Raw genomic sequence first — 17,899 nt, forward strand, 5'->3', positions numbered from 1 at the left:
AAGCTTTCCAGAAGTGGAAGGGAAGAACCCTCCAGGGTGGAGCTCAGTGGGGCTGAGACAGCCCTGGGCTGGATTGGGAATTTTCTTGGAAATGCCAATGCATGGAGGCACCTCCATGGAGGAACCTCCCTCTCCTCAGCCCTGTCCTGCCTGGTTCTTGCTGGAACAACAATTAAAGCTTCTCCCTTTTTTTTTCCACGAGATTTCCCCCTTTTTTTTCCACGAGATTTCCCCCTTTTTTTCCCACGGGATTCTCTCCCTTTTTTCCACAGGATTCTCTCCCTTTTTCCCACGGGATTCTCTCCCTTTTTTCCCACGGGATTCTCTCCCTTTTTTTCCAAGGGATTTCCCCCTTTTTTTCCATGGGATTCTCTCCCTTTTTTCCACAGGATTCTCTCCCTTTTTTCCATGGGATTCTCTCCTTTTATTCCACAGGATTTTCCCCTTTTTTCCCCAGGATTCTCTCCCTTTTTCCCACAGGATTCTCTCCTTTTTTCCACAGGATTTTCCCCTTTTTTCCCCCAGGATTCTCTCCCTTTTTCCCACGGGATTCTCTCCTTTTTTCCACAGGATTTTCCCCTTTTTTCCCACGGGATTCTCTCCTTTTCCCCCACGCTTTTCCCCATCCCACCCCTCCACCCCCTGAAGACAAGAGCCAGCGGATTTTACCCCTTCAGGCCTTTATTTTGATAAAATTGGTCAAGCCCACATAAGGCAACGCACACACGGCTCCGCCCGCCCCCCGCCCGCCCCAACCGCCTCGGAAAATAAATAACACAAACCAAGAGAGGACTCCATGTAGTGTTTGGCTTTGCAGTATAGAAATTCCACACAATGATTCTGTTGTGTTGTTGTTGTTATTTTTTTTTGTTTTGTTTTGTTTTGTTTTGTTGGTTTGTTTTTTTTCTTCCCTGTTTAAAAAGGTAAAAATGATTTATAATACACAGTCAGAATGTCGTGGTGCCCGCATAGAAAACCGACATGCAATCCATGCCTACACTGCGCCGTATAAATAAGATGCAACTCAAAATACAAAGAACAGGAACACTACAAAGTTTAATCCTAAGAGGGAGGGAGGGGTTTTTTTGGGTTTTTTTTTCTTTTTCCTGGTTGTTTTTTAAAAAGGACAGACACACGTAACAAAGGCTACCTGCGCTTTCACATTGCCATCACAGTGACGGGGGGGCCGTTGCTCCGAGGAATAAACGCGCTGGTTTTGGGGTTTCTCCCGAAAAAAACAGCCAAGGTCGGGATCTGCGGGGGGAGGAGGGGCCTTCCCGCTTCCTTCCTGTCCAGAGGGGGTTTCCAGGGCCTTTCCTTAAGGGAATTAAGGAAATTAAGCTCAAACCTTAATTGTTCTTTTGGCAGAAATTCAAGGTTTTAGGTCCGAGGGTTCGTTTTTTGAGGGAAATTTAGGTAAACTGCTTTTAGATAAACTCAGGGCAGCTTTTGTTCTTGGAATCGTGGAATTGAGGTTGGGACAGAGCCACTGAATCAGGGTTGGAAAAGAATCGTTGAATTAAGGCTGGAAAAGAACCTGAATCAAGTTTGGAAAAGAACCCGAATCAGGTTTGGAAAAGAATCACCAAATTAGGGTTGGGAAAGAACGACCAAGGTGGGAGAAGAAAAACCAAATTAAGGCTACAAAAGGATTCTGGAATCAAGGTTGGGAAGGAACGACCAAATCAAGGTTGGAAAAGACCTCCAGGACCATCAACCCAACCTCCCTCTGAGCTGAAGGTTCACCCACGAGCGCTCCTGGGTTCACCCAACGATCCCCGGAGCCTCCCCGACGGCTCCCGGGGCCATCGCGGCCGCTCCTGGAAAGGTTTTCCCCTCTGGAGAATGAGAGCTCAGCCCAGGGGGGCAGAGCAGAGCCCAGCCCAGGGGGCAGAGCCCAGCCCAGGGGCAGAGCCCAGCCCAGGCTGGGGCGGGGGGCTCGGGGGTGGCAAGCGCTCCCTGCCATGCAAAGCCGTGGGAGCCGGGCCGGGTCACGCGTGCCCAGAGGGGGAATCTATGTACAGGGACAGGAGCCTCCCCCAGCCCCCCCAGCGCCAGGGCTGGGCTGGCTGCTGGAAAAAATCACAGTTTTGGGTGCACCGAGGGTTTATTCCTGCTCTTCCCCATTGTATTGGCAAATGCAACAGTCTAGCTTGGGAATTGGGGGTGAATTCCTTATGGAGATAGAAAAACACGGAGGGAGGGGGGATGGGGAGGGAGGGTGGGACAGTCACCCCTGGAGACACCAGACAGCTTCACCACCACTGAAATCAAACTCAGCAATAATAGCAATTAACACCATTTTCTCCTTGATTTTTTTTTTTGTTTTTTGTTTTTTACTAAGTGATGGTTTTCCCTTTCTGCTCCCAGCCGCGGGGAGGGAGCTCCGGATGCTGGAATGAGCCCAGGGCTGTCACACTTGGAATAAAAGCAGATTTTTTGTTCTGGGAATGCTGGGGATCCGCTCCACGCTCCTCTCAGGGTCTGCTCCCAGATCAGCCTGATGCCACAAAAAGCAGAATTGGAAGGAGTGAGAAAGGGGGAATCCTCTGAAAGGTTCCCCTGGGGGAAGGGAAAGGCAGGAGCTGCTGGAACCCCTGGATCTCACAGGGTCGGGATGAGGAGCAGCTTCTCCCTGGCCACAGCTGGAGCCCATCCTGCCACACCCAGCCCTCCCGGGGGACATCCCTGCTCCTTCCCTCTCCCCAGGGATCCAACCTGCATTTCTCCCAGCTGGAGGCTCCCTAACTGTGACAGTTGCATCCAAGGTGTGTTAGTCTGAGATTAAGGCGATTTTCAAGGTCTACTTACAAGTCTATGAAACAAAGAGAGCTCTTATTTACACACGGAGATAAAAAACCGGGCAGGAGCTCCCTGCCCGAGCCTCCCTCCCGTGAGGAACCCCAGCTGGGGCTGGTGCCTGCCCTGCAGTGACCCTGGGGTCACAAACACAGCTCAGGGCTGCTGGATGGACTGAACCCCAGCTCCTGCCTGCCCTGCAGTGACCCTGGGGTCACAAACACAGCCCAAGGCTGCTGGATGGACTGAACCCCAGCTCCTGCTCCTCCTGCAGTGACCCTGGTGTCACAAACACAGCACTCACAAGGGCTGCACATGCACGGGAGCCGTTCCAGCAGGACAGAAACACAATTCCCACCGGGAGCTGCACAAAGCTCTCACTGCACCTTCAGCAAAGGGCTCCGAGTCACCTGGGCCCAAATTCCTCCTGTTTTTTTTCCAGGTTTCCTCCTGCTTGAGCTGTCTTTTCTCTCCTCCTTAAACTGAAAAAGCGTGAGGGATCTGAAAGGAGCAGCCACCAGGAGTGAACGTCTCCTACCGAGCTCAAACCCTGCCAAAAAATCCCCAAACATTCCCAAGAGATGCCAGGGAACCTCTGGAGGGTGTGGAGAAGGATAAAATTAAACCAAACAAAAACAAACAAACAAACAAACCAAAGAAATAAAAAAGACACAGGGAAGCCAAGAAAAAATTCCACATTTTTAGTGCAAATGGTCAACAAATGGCACAGAAGGTGAGGGGACACCCTGGGGCTGGGGAGATCCTGACCCTGCTCCTGCTCAGCAGAGCAGGCAGGAACCTCAGCAGGGCAGCCCAGGATTTCTGGAAGCACACAGAAACTTGGTATAACTCATTAGGAGAACTCAGGAGAGCAGGGAGGAGTCGTTAATTGCAGGGGGGCTCTCATTAATTGCGGGGGAACTCGTTAAGAGCAGCCCAGGCCGTTCCCAAAGAGGAGAAGCTTTGGGGTTTGGGATTGGGAATTCCTTGGGCTGGAGGCAGAGAGAAAATCCAGGAGGGGTGAACAAACCCCAACTGGTGGGAACTGGGAACTGGGAGGGGATTTTAGGGACTGGAATCCGTGGGGCTGCTCTGGAGGCGCCTCCCTCTCCAGGAGCAGCTCATCCTGGGGCTGAGTTAATTCGTTAATTAGTTAATGACTCCAAATCCCGTTAATTCCTGATGAATTCCTGCCTTTCCCCCTGCAGATCCCAGTGGGATGAGGATGCTCCAGCAGTGCCCTTTAATTCCATTCATTCCCAGAAATCTGGGAATCACCTTCCCTCCAGCCAGAGGGAAATCCCCAATTCCCAGCCCGAGGAATCTGGATGGGATTTTTTTTTTTTAATTTGCAGCACAAAATATCCACAAGGACCATCAGAAATCATCAATTCTCCATTTAATTAAGCAGAATTTTGGAGGATTTAATCCTGGTCATTGTGGAGCAAGAGATTTTTTTTTCCCCTGGGTGAATGAAGGAATTTTTAAGTTCCAACCACCCTATTTTGCCTATTCCAAAGGAAAATATCTAAACTTGCCTTAGGCTTCCTTATTCCTGCTTAACATCTGTTTAAAATTCCAGTTAGTTTAAAAATACCTACATATATAATATATATATAATATATTTCTGGAATAAAACCACAAAAAAAAAAAGTACTGTACAAATATTATGTAGAGTGCTTCCATTGGCTGTATGTAGTTGAGCTACTTTCCTAATATCCAAATATTTAAATAAAATTAAAAAAAAAAAAAAGAAATTACAACAACAACAACCAAAAAAAAATCATAAATAAGTAACAGAATAAGTAATGAATAAGAATAAAAAATTAAAAAATCACGATTCTACGAGCCTGGCATTGCTATGGAAATGCCCTTCCTGTTGCCCAGGAATCTCTCACCAAGTAAAAATTAGGATTATGCAGGTTAGTCTCTATTTTTTTTAGCTGCTTTAAGATGTTCTGATCCTCTGTCTAATCAAGTAATGAATTATAGAACTTTCATGTGTGCTCAGAAATGCTCTCTATATATGTAGCCATATATAGAAATAGATATATATTACATATATATTTAAAAAAACAAAAACAAAAACAAAACCATAAAAAGCTTGGAAAAAATAGTGTTTGAAGTGGATTTCTGGGCCTGGTGGCCGGGATGGCTGGGGCAGGAGGGGGAGGCTGGGGACACAGCTGGGGGGTGGCAGTGTCACCATGTCACCAAGCAGAGTCCCAGCTCCAGGGGAGGTGGCACCGCAGGATTCCCTTGCCGGGAGGGGCAGGGCCCCCCCAGCCCCGCGCTCTGCATCCCCCCTGCCCTGCCCCGCTGCCCAGGGCCCCTCTGCGGAGCACGGGGACAGCCCGGGGCAGGGGGGGCGGCTCTGGAGAGGGGAAAAAAAACCGATGGCAAACCGGGCAAAAGCACCGGGACAAACCGGACAACTCCTGACTGACTGCTGGACGGACGCGAGCGGCTCGGGGGCGGCGCGGCTGGGACGGGGCTGGGCAGCGCGGCAAGCTCAGAACAACAAGCTGGGGACGGTGGCACCGGCGGCACCGATGGCACCGAGGGCACCGAGGGCACCGAGGGCACCGAGGGCACCGGGACGGGGGGGTCACAGCCGGTCCATGCGGAACGTGTCCTCTGTGGCGGGGTCGGTGAGGACCATGTCGGGGTCGTTGAGCATGTGAAGTCCATCCAGGGTCAAAGGGTCAATTTTGAGTTCGTCCAGAGGGAACTGGGAATCCGTGTCGAAGCTGACGTCCCCCACTCCTGCCAAGGAGCTGGTCAGTTCTTTTGATAAGCTGGGGGGGGATTCTCCTGTCACTGCAGGGGGTGAAACACACGGGGGTCAGGAAACGGCTCCCAAAAACTCTGGAAATGCTTATGTGTCACCCTGAGTTTTGAAGATTTTCTAAGCCATCTTAGAGAACTTTCTCACACACTTCATGTAATTAACTCATCGTTTTGCATTCTTTTATGGAGGAGGAGAAATTTGATGGGCTGTTGGTTTGTCCAGTGTCATTGGAGAGGTGGCACTGTCACCCTCCAATCCACTGTCACTTTTGGAAATCTATAAATGCTGGAATCAGAAAATAAATTTCCCTTTTTGCTCTTCCCCCTGAGAGCAGCAGTGTGTGCCTGTGTTCTTTCGTGTTCCACAGTGACAGTAATGGAGCTTCAGATGAGGAACATCCACCCTCCTGCAGATTTCAGACTCCTCCCAGCTCCTCCAAACACACCCCAAAATTCCTGTTTGGTGTGACTGGAGCCTTTCCTCCCCCTCAGCTTTAGGAGGAATAACCTCAATTCCCACCATCCCCATCAGCAATCCCTGGCTGCAGCACAGGATCCCCGGGCAGGGATTGTTTCCAGAATCCCACTGGGACCAGATTGGCCACCATATGTGACACTCCCAGCCCTTGCTGGCCAGCTGGGGCTGAGCAGGGGAAGGAGCTTGGCTCCCACAGCTCCTCCTCGCTTACTCGTGCTCTTACTTTTACTCTTACTCTTGCTCTTACTCTTGCTCTTACTTTTACTCTTGCTCTTGCTCATTTACTCTTACTCTTACTCTTGCTCTTGCTCTTACTCTTACTTTTGCTCTTGCTCTTACTCTTGCTCTTGCTCTTTTACTCTTGCTCTTACTCTTGCTCTTGCTCTTTTACTCTTGCTCTTACTCTTACTCTTGCTCTTTTGCTCTTACTCTTGCTCTTGCTCTTTTACTCTTTTTACTCTTGCTCTTACTCTTGCTCTTTTACTCTTTTTACTCTTGCTCTTACTCTTGCTCTTAATCTTGCTGTTTTACTCTTGCTCTTTTACTCTTTTTACTCTTGCTCTTACTCTTGCTCTCTTGCTCTTGCTCTCTTGCTCTTACTCTTACTCTTGCTCTCTTACTCTTTACTTTTCCATGCTCTTAGCTCTTGCCTTTTACACTCTCACCCTCTCATCCTCTACCCCTCTCTCTCTCCTCTGGGCCCTGCTCCGAGCTGCAGCTGGCAGCTCCCAGCAGCTCCCTGTCCCCAGGCCCTCTGCCACAAACCCCAAGTTCCCTGACCTGGCTGCAGAGCTCCTTCATCCCCATCTCACCCACAGGAGCCCAGGCAGGGCAGCTGGGGGCGGCTGTACCTGTCAGGATGATGTTGGGGATGTTGCTGTGGCTGGAGTAGTTGAGCTGCTGCGAGTCCTGCAGGCTGCCGTGGCTGCCCGTCAGTCCCATCATGGCAGCCTGCGAGTAGTTGAGGGTGGAGCAGGGGCTGTACAGGCTGTTGGAGCTGATGGCGTTCTCGATCATGTTGAACTGCTCCAGCTGCAGGGCGACACGCAAAGGGTTAATGCCGGCCCCGGCAGGGACAGGGGGACAAGGACACGGCTCCAGGACACACAGACAGGCAAACAAATTCATCTTCCCTTGCTCCAAAAGGGCTCTGGGCCCTGAGCGCCGCGGGACGGACCCGGCCCGGCGGGAGAGCCAAACTGGGGAGGGGACGGGGAAGGGAGGGGGACAAAGGGGATCACCCCGAGGCTCTGCCCGGCAGAATTCCCGCCAGAAATCTTTAATTAATTAATTAATTAATTAGTTTAATTTAATTAATTTAATCCCAGAATTAAATTCAATAATTTAATCCATCCATGCTCTCCTGCAGGATTGAAAAGGAAATAAAGGGGATTCACCCCGAGGCTCTGCCCGGCAGAACTCCCGCCAAAACTCTTTAATTAATTAATTAATTAATTAATTAATTAATTAGTTTAATTTAACTAATTTAATCCCAGAATTAAATTCAATAATTTAATCCATCCATGCTCTCCTGCAGGATTGAAAAGGAAATAAAGGGGATTCACCCCGAGGCTCTGCCCGGCAGAACTCCCGCCAGAAATCTTTAATTAATTAATTAATTAATTAGTTTAATTTAATTAATTTAATCCCAGAATTAAATTCAATAATTTAATCCATCCATGCTCTCCTGCAGGATTGAAAAGGAAACCAAGGGGATTCACCCCAAGGCTCTGCCCGGCAGAATTCCCGCCAGAACTCTTTAATAAATTAAATTAAATTAAATTAAATTAAATTAAATTAAATTAAATTAAATTAAATTAAATTAAATTGAATTAAATTAAATTAATCCCAGAATTAAATTCAATAATTTAATCCATCCATGCTCTGCTGCAGGATTGAAAAGGAAACCAAGGGGGTTCACCCCGAGGCCTCTGCCCAGCAGAATTCCCTCCAGAACTTTTAAATTAATTAATTAAATTTTATTTTATTTTATTTTATTTTATTTTATTTTATTTTATTTTATTTTATTTTATTTTATTTTAATTTTATTTATTTAATCCCAGAATTAAATTCAGTCATTTAATCCATCCATGCTCTGCTGCGGGATTAAAAAGGAAATAAAGGGAATTCGCCCTGAGGCCTCTGTCCTGCAGAATTCCCTCCAGAACTTTTAAATTTATTTTATTTTATTTTATTTTATTTTATTTTATTTTATTTTATTTTATTTTATTTTATTTTATTTTATTTTATTTATTTAATCCCAGAATTAAATTCAATCATTTAATCCATCCATGCTCTGCTGGAGTTCTCTCCAGAACTTTTAAATTTATTTTATTTTATTTTATTTTATTTTATTTTATTTTATTTTATTTTATTTTATTTTATTTTATTTTATTTTATTTTATTTTATTTATTTAATCCCAGAATTAAATTCAATCATTTAATCCATCCATGCTCTGCTGGAGGGTGGGAAGGGAAATAAAGGGAATTCAGGCTCGCCCAGAATTCCAGCAGAATTCCTTTTTCCAAGCTGATTTTCACTGCTTTAACATTTTTATTTCACTATTTTCCCTTTTCAAAGCTGCCTGGCATGATTTGAATCTTTAAAAGCTTCATTATTATATTTATATTGAATTGACCTCCCATTTTAAAAGCCTCATCATTATATATATTTTTTAATTGATTTCTCATTTTAAAAGCCTCATTATTGTATATATTTTTAATTGATCTCTCATTTGAAAACCCTCATTATTACCTATATTTTAATTGATCTCTCATTTGAAAAGCCTCATTATTATATATATTTTTTAATTGATCTCTCATTTGAAAAGCCTTATCATTATATATATTTTTTAACTGATCTCTCATTTGAAAATCTTCATTATTATATATATTTTTAATTGATCTCTCATTTTTAAAGCCTCATTATTACCAATATTTTTAATTGATCTCTTGTTTGAAAAGCCTCATTATAATATATATTTTTAATTGATCTCTCATTTCAAAACCCTCATTATTACATATATTTTTAATTGATCTCTCATTTGAAAAGCCTCGTTATAATATATATTTTTAATTGATCTCTCATTCTAAAAGCTTCATTATTATATATATTTTTTAATTGATTTCTCATTTGAAAACCCTCATTATTATATATATTTTAATTGATCTCTCATTTGAAAATCTTCACTATTATATATATTTTTTGATTTCTCATTTTTAAAGCCTCATTATTACATATATTTTTAATTGATCTCTCATTCTAAAAGCTTCATTATTATATATATTTTTCAATTGATTTCTCATTTGAAAAGCCTCATTATTGTATATATTTTTAATCGATCTGTCATTCTAAAAGCTTCATTATTACCAATATTTTTAATTGATCTCTCATTTGAAAAGCCTGATTATTCCCTATATTTTTAATTAACCTCCCATATTTTTGGCAGAACACCTACGTGGGATGGGGAGGACAAAGGGAGGGAGGGAAACCAAACCAAACAAGAAACGAACAAAAAGCAGGAAGAACTCAACAAGGACAAAACGGGGACGTGACGTTAATTAAGCAGGCGTTAATTGGGGTTAATTTGGGGCGGGAGATGAATTTGCTCACCTGGTGGGAGAGGGCATTAGCCTGCCTAGCTGTCATCTGCTGCTCATAATAGGAGTCCCCAAAAACACTGCCCAGCATGGAAGAATGCTGAAAACAAAACAGAGGCTTCATGTGCGACCCCCCCTGCGCCCGGCGGCGCCGGGAGGAGCGGGAGTGCCGGGAACGGGGATGCTCGGGAATCTGGGAATTCAGAGAAAACATCTGGGAATTCCAGAGGAATCGGGGAGTGCCAGAGAAATCCGGGAATTCCAGAGGAATCTGGGAATTCCAAAGGAATCTGGGAATTCAGAGAAAACATCTGGGAATTCCAGAGGAATCTGGGAGTGCCAGAGAAAACCAGGAATTCCTGAGAAAACCAATAATTCCTGAGAAATCCGGGAGTGCCAGAGAAAACTGGGAATTCCAGAGAAAACAAATCATTCCAGAGAAAACCAGTAATTCCAGAGGAATCTGGGAATTCCAGAGAAAACCAGTAATTCCTGAGAAATCCGGAAATTCCAGAGAAAACTGGGAATTCTGAGAAATCCAGGAATTCCAGAGAAATCTGGGAATTCCAGAGAAATCCAGGAATTCCTGAGAAATCCAGGAATTCCAGAGAAATCTGGTAATTCAGAGAAATCTGGAAGTGCCAGAGAAATCTGGGAATTCTGAGAAATCCAGGAATTCCAGAGAAAACCAGTAATTCCAGAGAAATCCGGGAGTGCCAGAGAAAACTGGGAATTCCAGAGACATCTGGGCATTCCAGAGAAATCCAGTAATTCCAGAGAAAACCAATAATTCCAGAGACATCTAGGAATTCCAGAGAAAACTAAAAATTCCAGAGAAATCTGGGAATTCCAGAGAAATCAGCGGGGAGTGGGCGGGGATCACCCGGGGGCCCAGAGGATCCACAGGAGGAAATCCCTCAGGACCCAGAGGATCCCAGAAGATCCCCAGGGAGCAGGAATGAATCTCCAGGACCCCCAGGACCCTCAGGGAACAGGAACGAATCCCTCAGGGCCCGGGGGATCCAAACAGAGCAGGCGGGAAACCCTCCAGAGCCAGAGGATCCCAGAGGATCCCAACAGGGCCCAGAGAATGCCAGAGGATCCCTCAGGACCCTCATGGAGCAGCAGGGAATCCCCCAGGACCCCCAGGATGCTCAGGGAGCAGGGAATCCCTCAGGACCACAAAGATCCCCCAGGACCCCCAGGGAGCAGGAGGAAATCCCACAGGATCCTCACGGAGCGCCAGGGAATCCCACAGGATCCCACAGGACCTCAGGGAGCAGGAGGGAATCCCCAGGACCCTCAGGGAGCAGCAGGGAATCCCTCTGGATCACAGAGATCCCACAGGATGCTTGGGGAGCAGCAGGGAATCCCCCAGGACCCCCATGGAGCAGGAGGGAATCCCTCTGGACCACAGAGATCCCCCAAGACCATCAGGGAGCAGGAAGAATCCCCCAGGACCATGAAGATCCCACAGAATCCTCAGGGAGCAGAAGGAAATCCCCCAGGATCCTCATGGAGTGCCAGGGAATCCCTCAGGACCCCCAGGACCCTCAGGGAGCAGGAATGAATCCCCAGGACCCTCAGGGGCAGGAGGGAATCCCTCTGGACCACAAAGATCCCACAGGATGCTCAGGGAGCAGGAGGGAATCCCCCAGGACCCCCAGGACCCTCACAGGGCAGGAGGGAATCCCACAGGACCATGAAGATCCCACAGAATGCTCAGGGAGCAGAAGAAAATCCCTCAGGACCCTCATGGAGTGCCAGGGAATCCCCCAGGACCCCCAGGATCCTCAGGGAGCAGGAGAAAATCCCACAGGATCCTCATGGAGCACCAGGGAATCCCCCAGGACCCCCAGGACCCTCAGGGAGCAGCAGGGAATCCCTCTGGACCACAAAGATCCCTGAGGATCCTCAGGGAGCAGGAGAAAATCCCACAGGACCATGCAGATCCCACAGGACCCTCATGGACCACCAGGGAATCCCCCAGGACCCTCAGGACCCCCAGGAAGCAGGAGGGAATCCCCCAGGACCATGAAGATCCCCCAGGACCCCCAGAAATCAGGAATGAACCCCCAGGACCCCCAGAAATCAGGAATGAACCCCCAGGACCCCCAGAAATCAGGAATGAACCCCCAGAAATCAGGAATGAACCCCCAGGACCCCTCCAGGGGCCGCTCCCAGCAGGGCCAGGAGGCAGAACTGGGGTTCCCACCCCGGGCACTGCTCTGGGACAGAACAGAACAGAACAGAACAGAACAGAACAGAACAGAACCATTTCTGCTTTCTGGGGGACAGAGCAATTTCTGCTTTCTGGGGGATTTTGGGGCGTTTCCCCCCCCGAGGCTGCTCTGGCTCTGGCTCTGCAGCCCCTAAGGGCAAAATTCCCAATTTAAAGTCTTTCCACTGCAGAGCAGGAAAGGTCAGAGGGAAGCCCAGTGAGAATTCCAGGAGGAAGGAATGAATTCCTCAGCCTTGCTACATCACTGTCCAGTCCCTCAGTTATTCTCCATCATTTATCAATTATTCCAAAGGTGAACAAGAATTTGAGGTCTGTGTTTTAATCCTGATCAAAAATGCCAGATAAAAATCAGCATCACTCCTGATTTAAAATTCTAAATTCTGATATTCCAGCTGAAAATAAAAACCATTAATTGACAAAGAGGACATCTCTAAAAGACAATTTCCATGGAGTGGTTGTATCAGTCTTGGAAAACAAAATTCAGTTGCTGGTTTATCCACATGGCAAAAGCAGAAGGCCATAAATTTCCTCCTGAAAAACTTAAGCACGGGAAATTCAGGAAAAGTTTAGGAAGAATCAGAACAGGCATGGATTTTAGACCCTCAAAAAAACCCACCTTGTTTGAAAAAATAATTCAGAAATCACCTGAATTGCCCCTTCCATGAGGGGAAAAAAGAAGCACCAAGATATTCCTTAAAAACCTCCCCATTTCCAGGCAGACCCCTGGGCTGTCACATCACAGGGTGGAAACTTTTCCAATTTATCACCTGGTCATCAACACTCCAGAGCTGCAGGATCCCAGGAAAAAGGGATCAAACACCAGGAAAAAGGGATCAAACACCAGGAAAAAGGGATCAGACACCACAACAGCCACTGCTAAGATGCTGATAAGAGAAAGCAAAGCACCACTTAAAGCAATTTAAAGAAAATTTGGGTTTTTTTAACCAACCTAAATCCAGTCCAACCTATGGTTTATAACCATTTCCAAGGAAAATCTGAATTTTGGGATGGCACAGACTTGACAGCAAAGCCAACACTAAAACCCAAAGGATATTTGAGAGCTCCAAAAAGGATCAAGGTATTTTGATCCTTTCACTCCTGTGGTTTCATTCCACAGAATGGGAATGAGAGCACAATTCCCAAAATGAGGACAATCCCTGAAATCTTTGTGCTTCACCAAGCGCTGTTTCCATCCCAAAAAACTTTGGGGAACACAAAAAGAAATCAAGAGGAGAGCAGGATGTGCTGCTGCAAGTCCAGGTCAGAGCCTCCCAGCCCAGCCCAGCCTGGCTCTGCTCCTCCTGTGAAGTGTGCTGGTTCCTACAGCTGCAAGCACAGAAATTCCCAAAGAAAATTCCCACTGGAAATGTCATTCCTTCAACACTTCAGAGCCTCAGGATAATTTATCAACACCCCAGGAAGGACATGGAGCAAACAGCACCTCCAGAAGCACTGGAGAGTCAGCAGAGCATCTTCTGGGCTTCACTGGGAGCAAACAGCAAGAACAAAGCCCACATCAATGCCTGGCTGGGATGCTCCAGCTCCAGATACCTACCAGCTTCTCCAGGTCACAGGCACTGGAGCAGGGATGTCTGTGCCTGACTGGAACGGGAATGAGGTGAGAGCAGGGAAGCAGAGCCCAGGCACTGGGGTGGAAGCCATGCAAACACAGAGCTGGGCAGGCAGAGCTCTCCCACCCTGCTGGGACACACACACACTGCTGGGACAGGGGGGAGAACCTGTGCTGATGTGGGACACAAATCAAAGCCCACAGAGGGTTTGTGGATCAGGGAATGTCCTGTGGAACCACCGTGGAGGCACCTGCCTGGTCACTGCATCCCACCATGGGACACTGCCTTCACTCTGGGCAGACTGAGGGATTCTGCTCCATCTTCACAACCAACACCAATTTCCCCTCCAAACTGGTTTTTCTTCTCTCTACATTTCATGTTTGTGACCACCACCAGCTTTTGGGGCATTCCTGGAGGCACCGAATCCACCTCAGTTTTAGTTTAGCAAAACGAAGGAATTCTGTGGGTATTTGAGAGGCCAAAACTACAGAGAGCAGAATTAATAAATCCTCTGCTTTCCACTCAAGAGTTATGGTGTCCCTGTCAAACAGAGCAAAACCTGAGGAGGTTTTTACAGGATAAATCACAGCCCAGTGTGTGTTCTGGTCCTTGGCACTGACCAGTGGGGACAAAACCAAACCAGAGTGATTGAGAAATCAAAGGAGAAAAAAAAAAATCAACATAAACCCCAAATCTGGACGTGCTGTCCAGTGAGAGCTGAGAGTTTGCAGCATGCTCTGCTCTAGGGGACAGTGCTGGTTTTTGGAGGCACACAGAGCACAGCAGAACTCACAGAAGCAGGCAGAAGAGAGAGGTTAAGAAGCAACTGAGGCAGGGTTAAGGAAATGCAGACAATTCCTGCCACTCGGATCCAGGGCTGAGCTTACCATCACCTGGCTAATGAAGGAGACCTGGAGCTTCTGCCTGGGAACCATGAAGGGGCAGCACTTATTTAGAAAGGATCCTCCTTACAGCCTTCAACGTTCAGTGATGAAACAGAAAATGGATTTTCAGACTCTTGTGATGCTCTGGAAGAATTCCCTGCACTTCTTTTCTCCAGGTGGGATTCTCCAGAGCAGCCAGCTGGGGCTCTTTCAGCAGCATCAGGCACTGAAAATGCACTTTCTTACACTGGGGCACCCTCAAATTTTGCTTGGTTTTAATTTCTTGCTGCTGGCAGGTAAAAATCTCCCCTTGAGAGGATCACACACTCCCCCAAGTTGTGATTTCCATCCAGGACGTGTGGATGTGTGAGGAGATACAGGCAGAGCAAGGAAAGCAGCTGGCATGCAAGGGAGTGTGCTGGGAACCCAATCCCTGCCAGCCACAAGCTGCTCATTTTAAGAGCATTTCCTCCAATGTTTTCTCTCACTGGGTGTGTTCTCACATAGAAAAGGTCCTGATCTAAATCAGTTTAGGATATTTAGTGTAAATATTTAAATATTTAGTGCCCAGGAGTTTTCCTGCTGCAGGAGGCACCGAAATTCCCCCTTTCTTGCCCTCCCATCAGCTCCTCTGGGATCCTGGCAATTCAAAGGGTTCTACCTGGAGGTTCTGCCCCCCAGACAAACACCACCCCAGTGCTCCAGCAGCAGCCTGATCCTGTGGCTCTCTGCTCCCTGCAAAAGGCAACTCAGCAGCTCCTGAAGCCCTGTGGGAGTGGGGATGGAGGGGCGGCCGAGATGGGGCGTCGGTGATGCATGAGGCACACACGGAGTCACAGTGAGACAACTATGGGGCAGTGATGGAGAAATCCAGCTCAAACACACACGAGAAGCAAGGCCTGTGGAAGCACAGAGTCCCTTACTTGAGGGGAGCTGCCAGGAGAGAAGCCTTGATTGGAGACAGGAGAGGTGGGAGACTGGTTGGCTGGGGAGCCAGCATTACTGCGGTACTGCTGGAGTGAGGCCTACAGAACAACACAGAGTTAAACACCTGCAAAACACCAACAACTGCTGCAGGATGCAGCTGGGACAAACCACCCTCTTCAGCTTCTGTGGGAGAATACAGGATTGTGTGAATGAGGTCCCCAAAATGGGGAGAGAGCTCTGGGACAGCCCAGGCACAGCTGGGAGCATTTCCTGCCTGTTCTCGCTTCTGCTCCGTTCGAAATATATTCAAAAAATCAGGTCAGCCAAGGATTTAGGGCAAAGAAGTCTTGGAAGCTGGGAATAATTCAAAAAGAATGTCATTCATGCTTCAGTTCCAGTGGCAGCCCCACGTGTGTGCTCACTGGGATGCTGCCCTGCCTCCAGCTGTGTTATCAGCACAGCTCAGGTGAGAACACCTGAAGGATGAACCTGAGCTCCAAACCTGTCCCCACACAGCCCCAAACTCCACTGCAGCCCAGGACATGGGGCAGGCACCCTCAGGGAATTCACACTGTGTTCTGCAGGCTTTAGCTGGGATTTTTATACTCTTCTCAGCTGTCCTGAGAAGTTATTTTCAAAGATTTAAATTTTTTTTTCTTCCCATCATAAAGAACCCTGGTTTGGAACAAATTAATAATATTAATGGGATTTAAATAATGCTGCACTAATTAACATCAATGGTAGCCCAGCTCTTCTTATTTTACTTCCATTAGAAATTAAGGGATGACAGAGGAGAACCTGCAATCCAGTGACTTGAACCAGATTTGCAGGGTGGGAGAACTCTGCACTGCCAGTTTTGACCTCAAATTCTGTAAATCCCAAGAAAATGTCTCTTTTTGCTCTGCATTGCCACTTAAACCTGCCAGAAGGTTGTACAAACTACAGATACATTTCAATTCTGTTTTACAAAACCTGTGCAGAAGTTGCCAGCGAGGCTGTGACAGCTCCAAAGGCTTTTTGATAAAGCAGCTTTAAATCTGTTTATTTAGGAATTACTTGAGTTGCTTTAGAAGATAAACACAGCAGCCTAAAAGTTCAGGTCATAAAGAGGTTTAGGATGAGGAAAGCAACACAGAAAGCAAAGGATGAGATCAGAATTGTCTGTACTGGTGCTACATGAGGATTAGAATCAAAACAGGGACACGTTTTGAGTGGGGTGGGATCCTTTCCACTGCTGGATTGTCCTTCCCCCTTCCCCTCCCCACCCTGGAAGGGAAGCAGCTGCTCTCAAGGAGCACCAACTGTTCAAACTTTCATCCACAACCGAGTGCAGATCAGCAGGATGGATTTGTTTCACTGCCAAAGCCATTCCTGTCACTGCAGCACTGCCAGGACACCACGGGTGGGACAGCCAGGAGGGGCTGGGGGAGCTGGGACTTCCCTTCTCTCCTGGCCTGTGACTCCTGATTTGGGATTTTCAGCTGCTGAGACAGAACATTTCCTAACAAGCCATCTTAGAGCAAGCAGGAAAAGGGATCTGTCCATAAATCCTTGCTGCAATTCTTCAGGGCACTGGAAGCAGCCACAAATCCCATTTTGGAATACCTGCTCTAAAATTCCTTGAAATAAAAGGGTTCCAGTGAAACTGCAGAGAATATCTGGTTCCAGACAACTTAGGAAAGTGAATTTTCCAGCTGGTATTTTATTGGGAAATGGTTGTTGTGGCTGGACTCTCTCTCGAGGCTCTGGGAGTTCCCCCAGTCTGTATCATGATGTGTTGGGGGGACACTGAACACCCTGAAAATCTCCCAGTAAATACTGATAGATTTAAGCTGGATCTAATCAAACCTGGGACAAAATTTAATACAAATTTCCCTCTAGAAAACACTTCAAGGTTCATTTAACCAAAACCATTTGAAGTTTACTTCAGCCTCCCTCAAACCCTCACCACCAGGGGGTTTTCCAAGCTGATTTCCCAGCCCACAGTGCCCAGCCCTTCCCAAGGCAATCCCTCCCTCCCCAAACTCACCGAGTTGATGTCAATTCCCATGGAGGGCTGGCTCTGGCTGCCTGGAGGGGACTGGGGGATGGTGGAAGGTACCGTGACAGACAGAGGGGGCAGCTGGGGGCCCCTCTGCAGCCCCGAGCTCTGCAGCAGAGGGGGGGTCTGGGGCAGGGAACTGGCCACTGCTGGCTGCTGCTGCTGCTGGGAGCTGGTCTGGGTGAAAAAGGGGTACGGGGGGAGCTGCTGCTCCAGGGACAATGCATCCATAGCCACGGCCTGCAAAAGAAGGAGCAGCATCAGCCAGGCTGGCAGGGGATTCCTCTTCACACCGAGAAAATGGAGTCAGGCTTTGTGTTGGCACCTAAAGGTTCAGAGAGTCAAGATCTGAGATGTTCCTGGCCCTGGCAGGGGTGGATTGGATGAGGTTTAAGGTTCCCCCCAAGTCAAAGCATCCCATATAAACCAATACTTTAAAAGCCCACTTGAATCTCAAGGTCAGAAATCACCAACCTGGGCAGTCACAGAGCCACAATAAAAAAGGTTTTAAAAGTTAATTTGGTTTCTGTCACAAATTAGAGAAATGGCTTTCAAATTTCACAGCTC

The 17,899-nt window shown here is 47.3% G+C and overlaps 1 protein-coding gene across 5 annotated transcripts in view; it reads right to left on the minus strand.

The window, feature by feature from the left end:
* Positions 1-760: 760 nt before the first annotated feature.
* CRTC1 (CREB regulated transcription coactivator 1) overlaps positions 761-17,899 on the minus strand; it is a 48,602-nt gene continuing 31,463 nt past the window's right edge. For 2 of the 5 annotated variants that reach the window (XM_084221235.1, XM_084221234.1), the window contains exons 10-14: positions 17,321-17,572; positions 15,288-15,389; positions 9,681-9,767; positions 6,919-7,099; positions 761-5,619 (exon numbers count right to left, since the gene is read on the minus strand). In XM_084221235.1, the coding sequence (XP_084077361.1) occupies positions 5,408-5,619; positions 6,919-7,099; positions 9,681-9,767; positions 15,288-15,389; positions 17,321-17,572 (834 nt within the window). In that variant the 3' untranslated portion in view covers positions 761-5,407. The remainder of the gene's footprint in view (positions 5,620-6,918; positions 7,100-9,680; positions 9,768-15,287; positions 15,390-17,320; positions 17,573-17,899) is intronic. The other 3 variants (XR_014616730.1, XM_084221237.1, XM_084221236.1) reach the window with 3 other exon arrangements.

The sequence above is a fragment of the Fringilla coelebs genome, assembly GCF_963513975.1.
Source record: "Fringilla coelebs genome assembly, chromosome: 24".
In the NCBI taxonomy this organism is placed as follows: domain Eukaryota; kingdom Metazoa; phylum Chordata; class Aves; order Passeriformes; family Fringillidae; genus Fringilla; species Fringilla coelebs.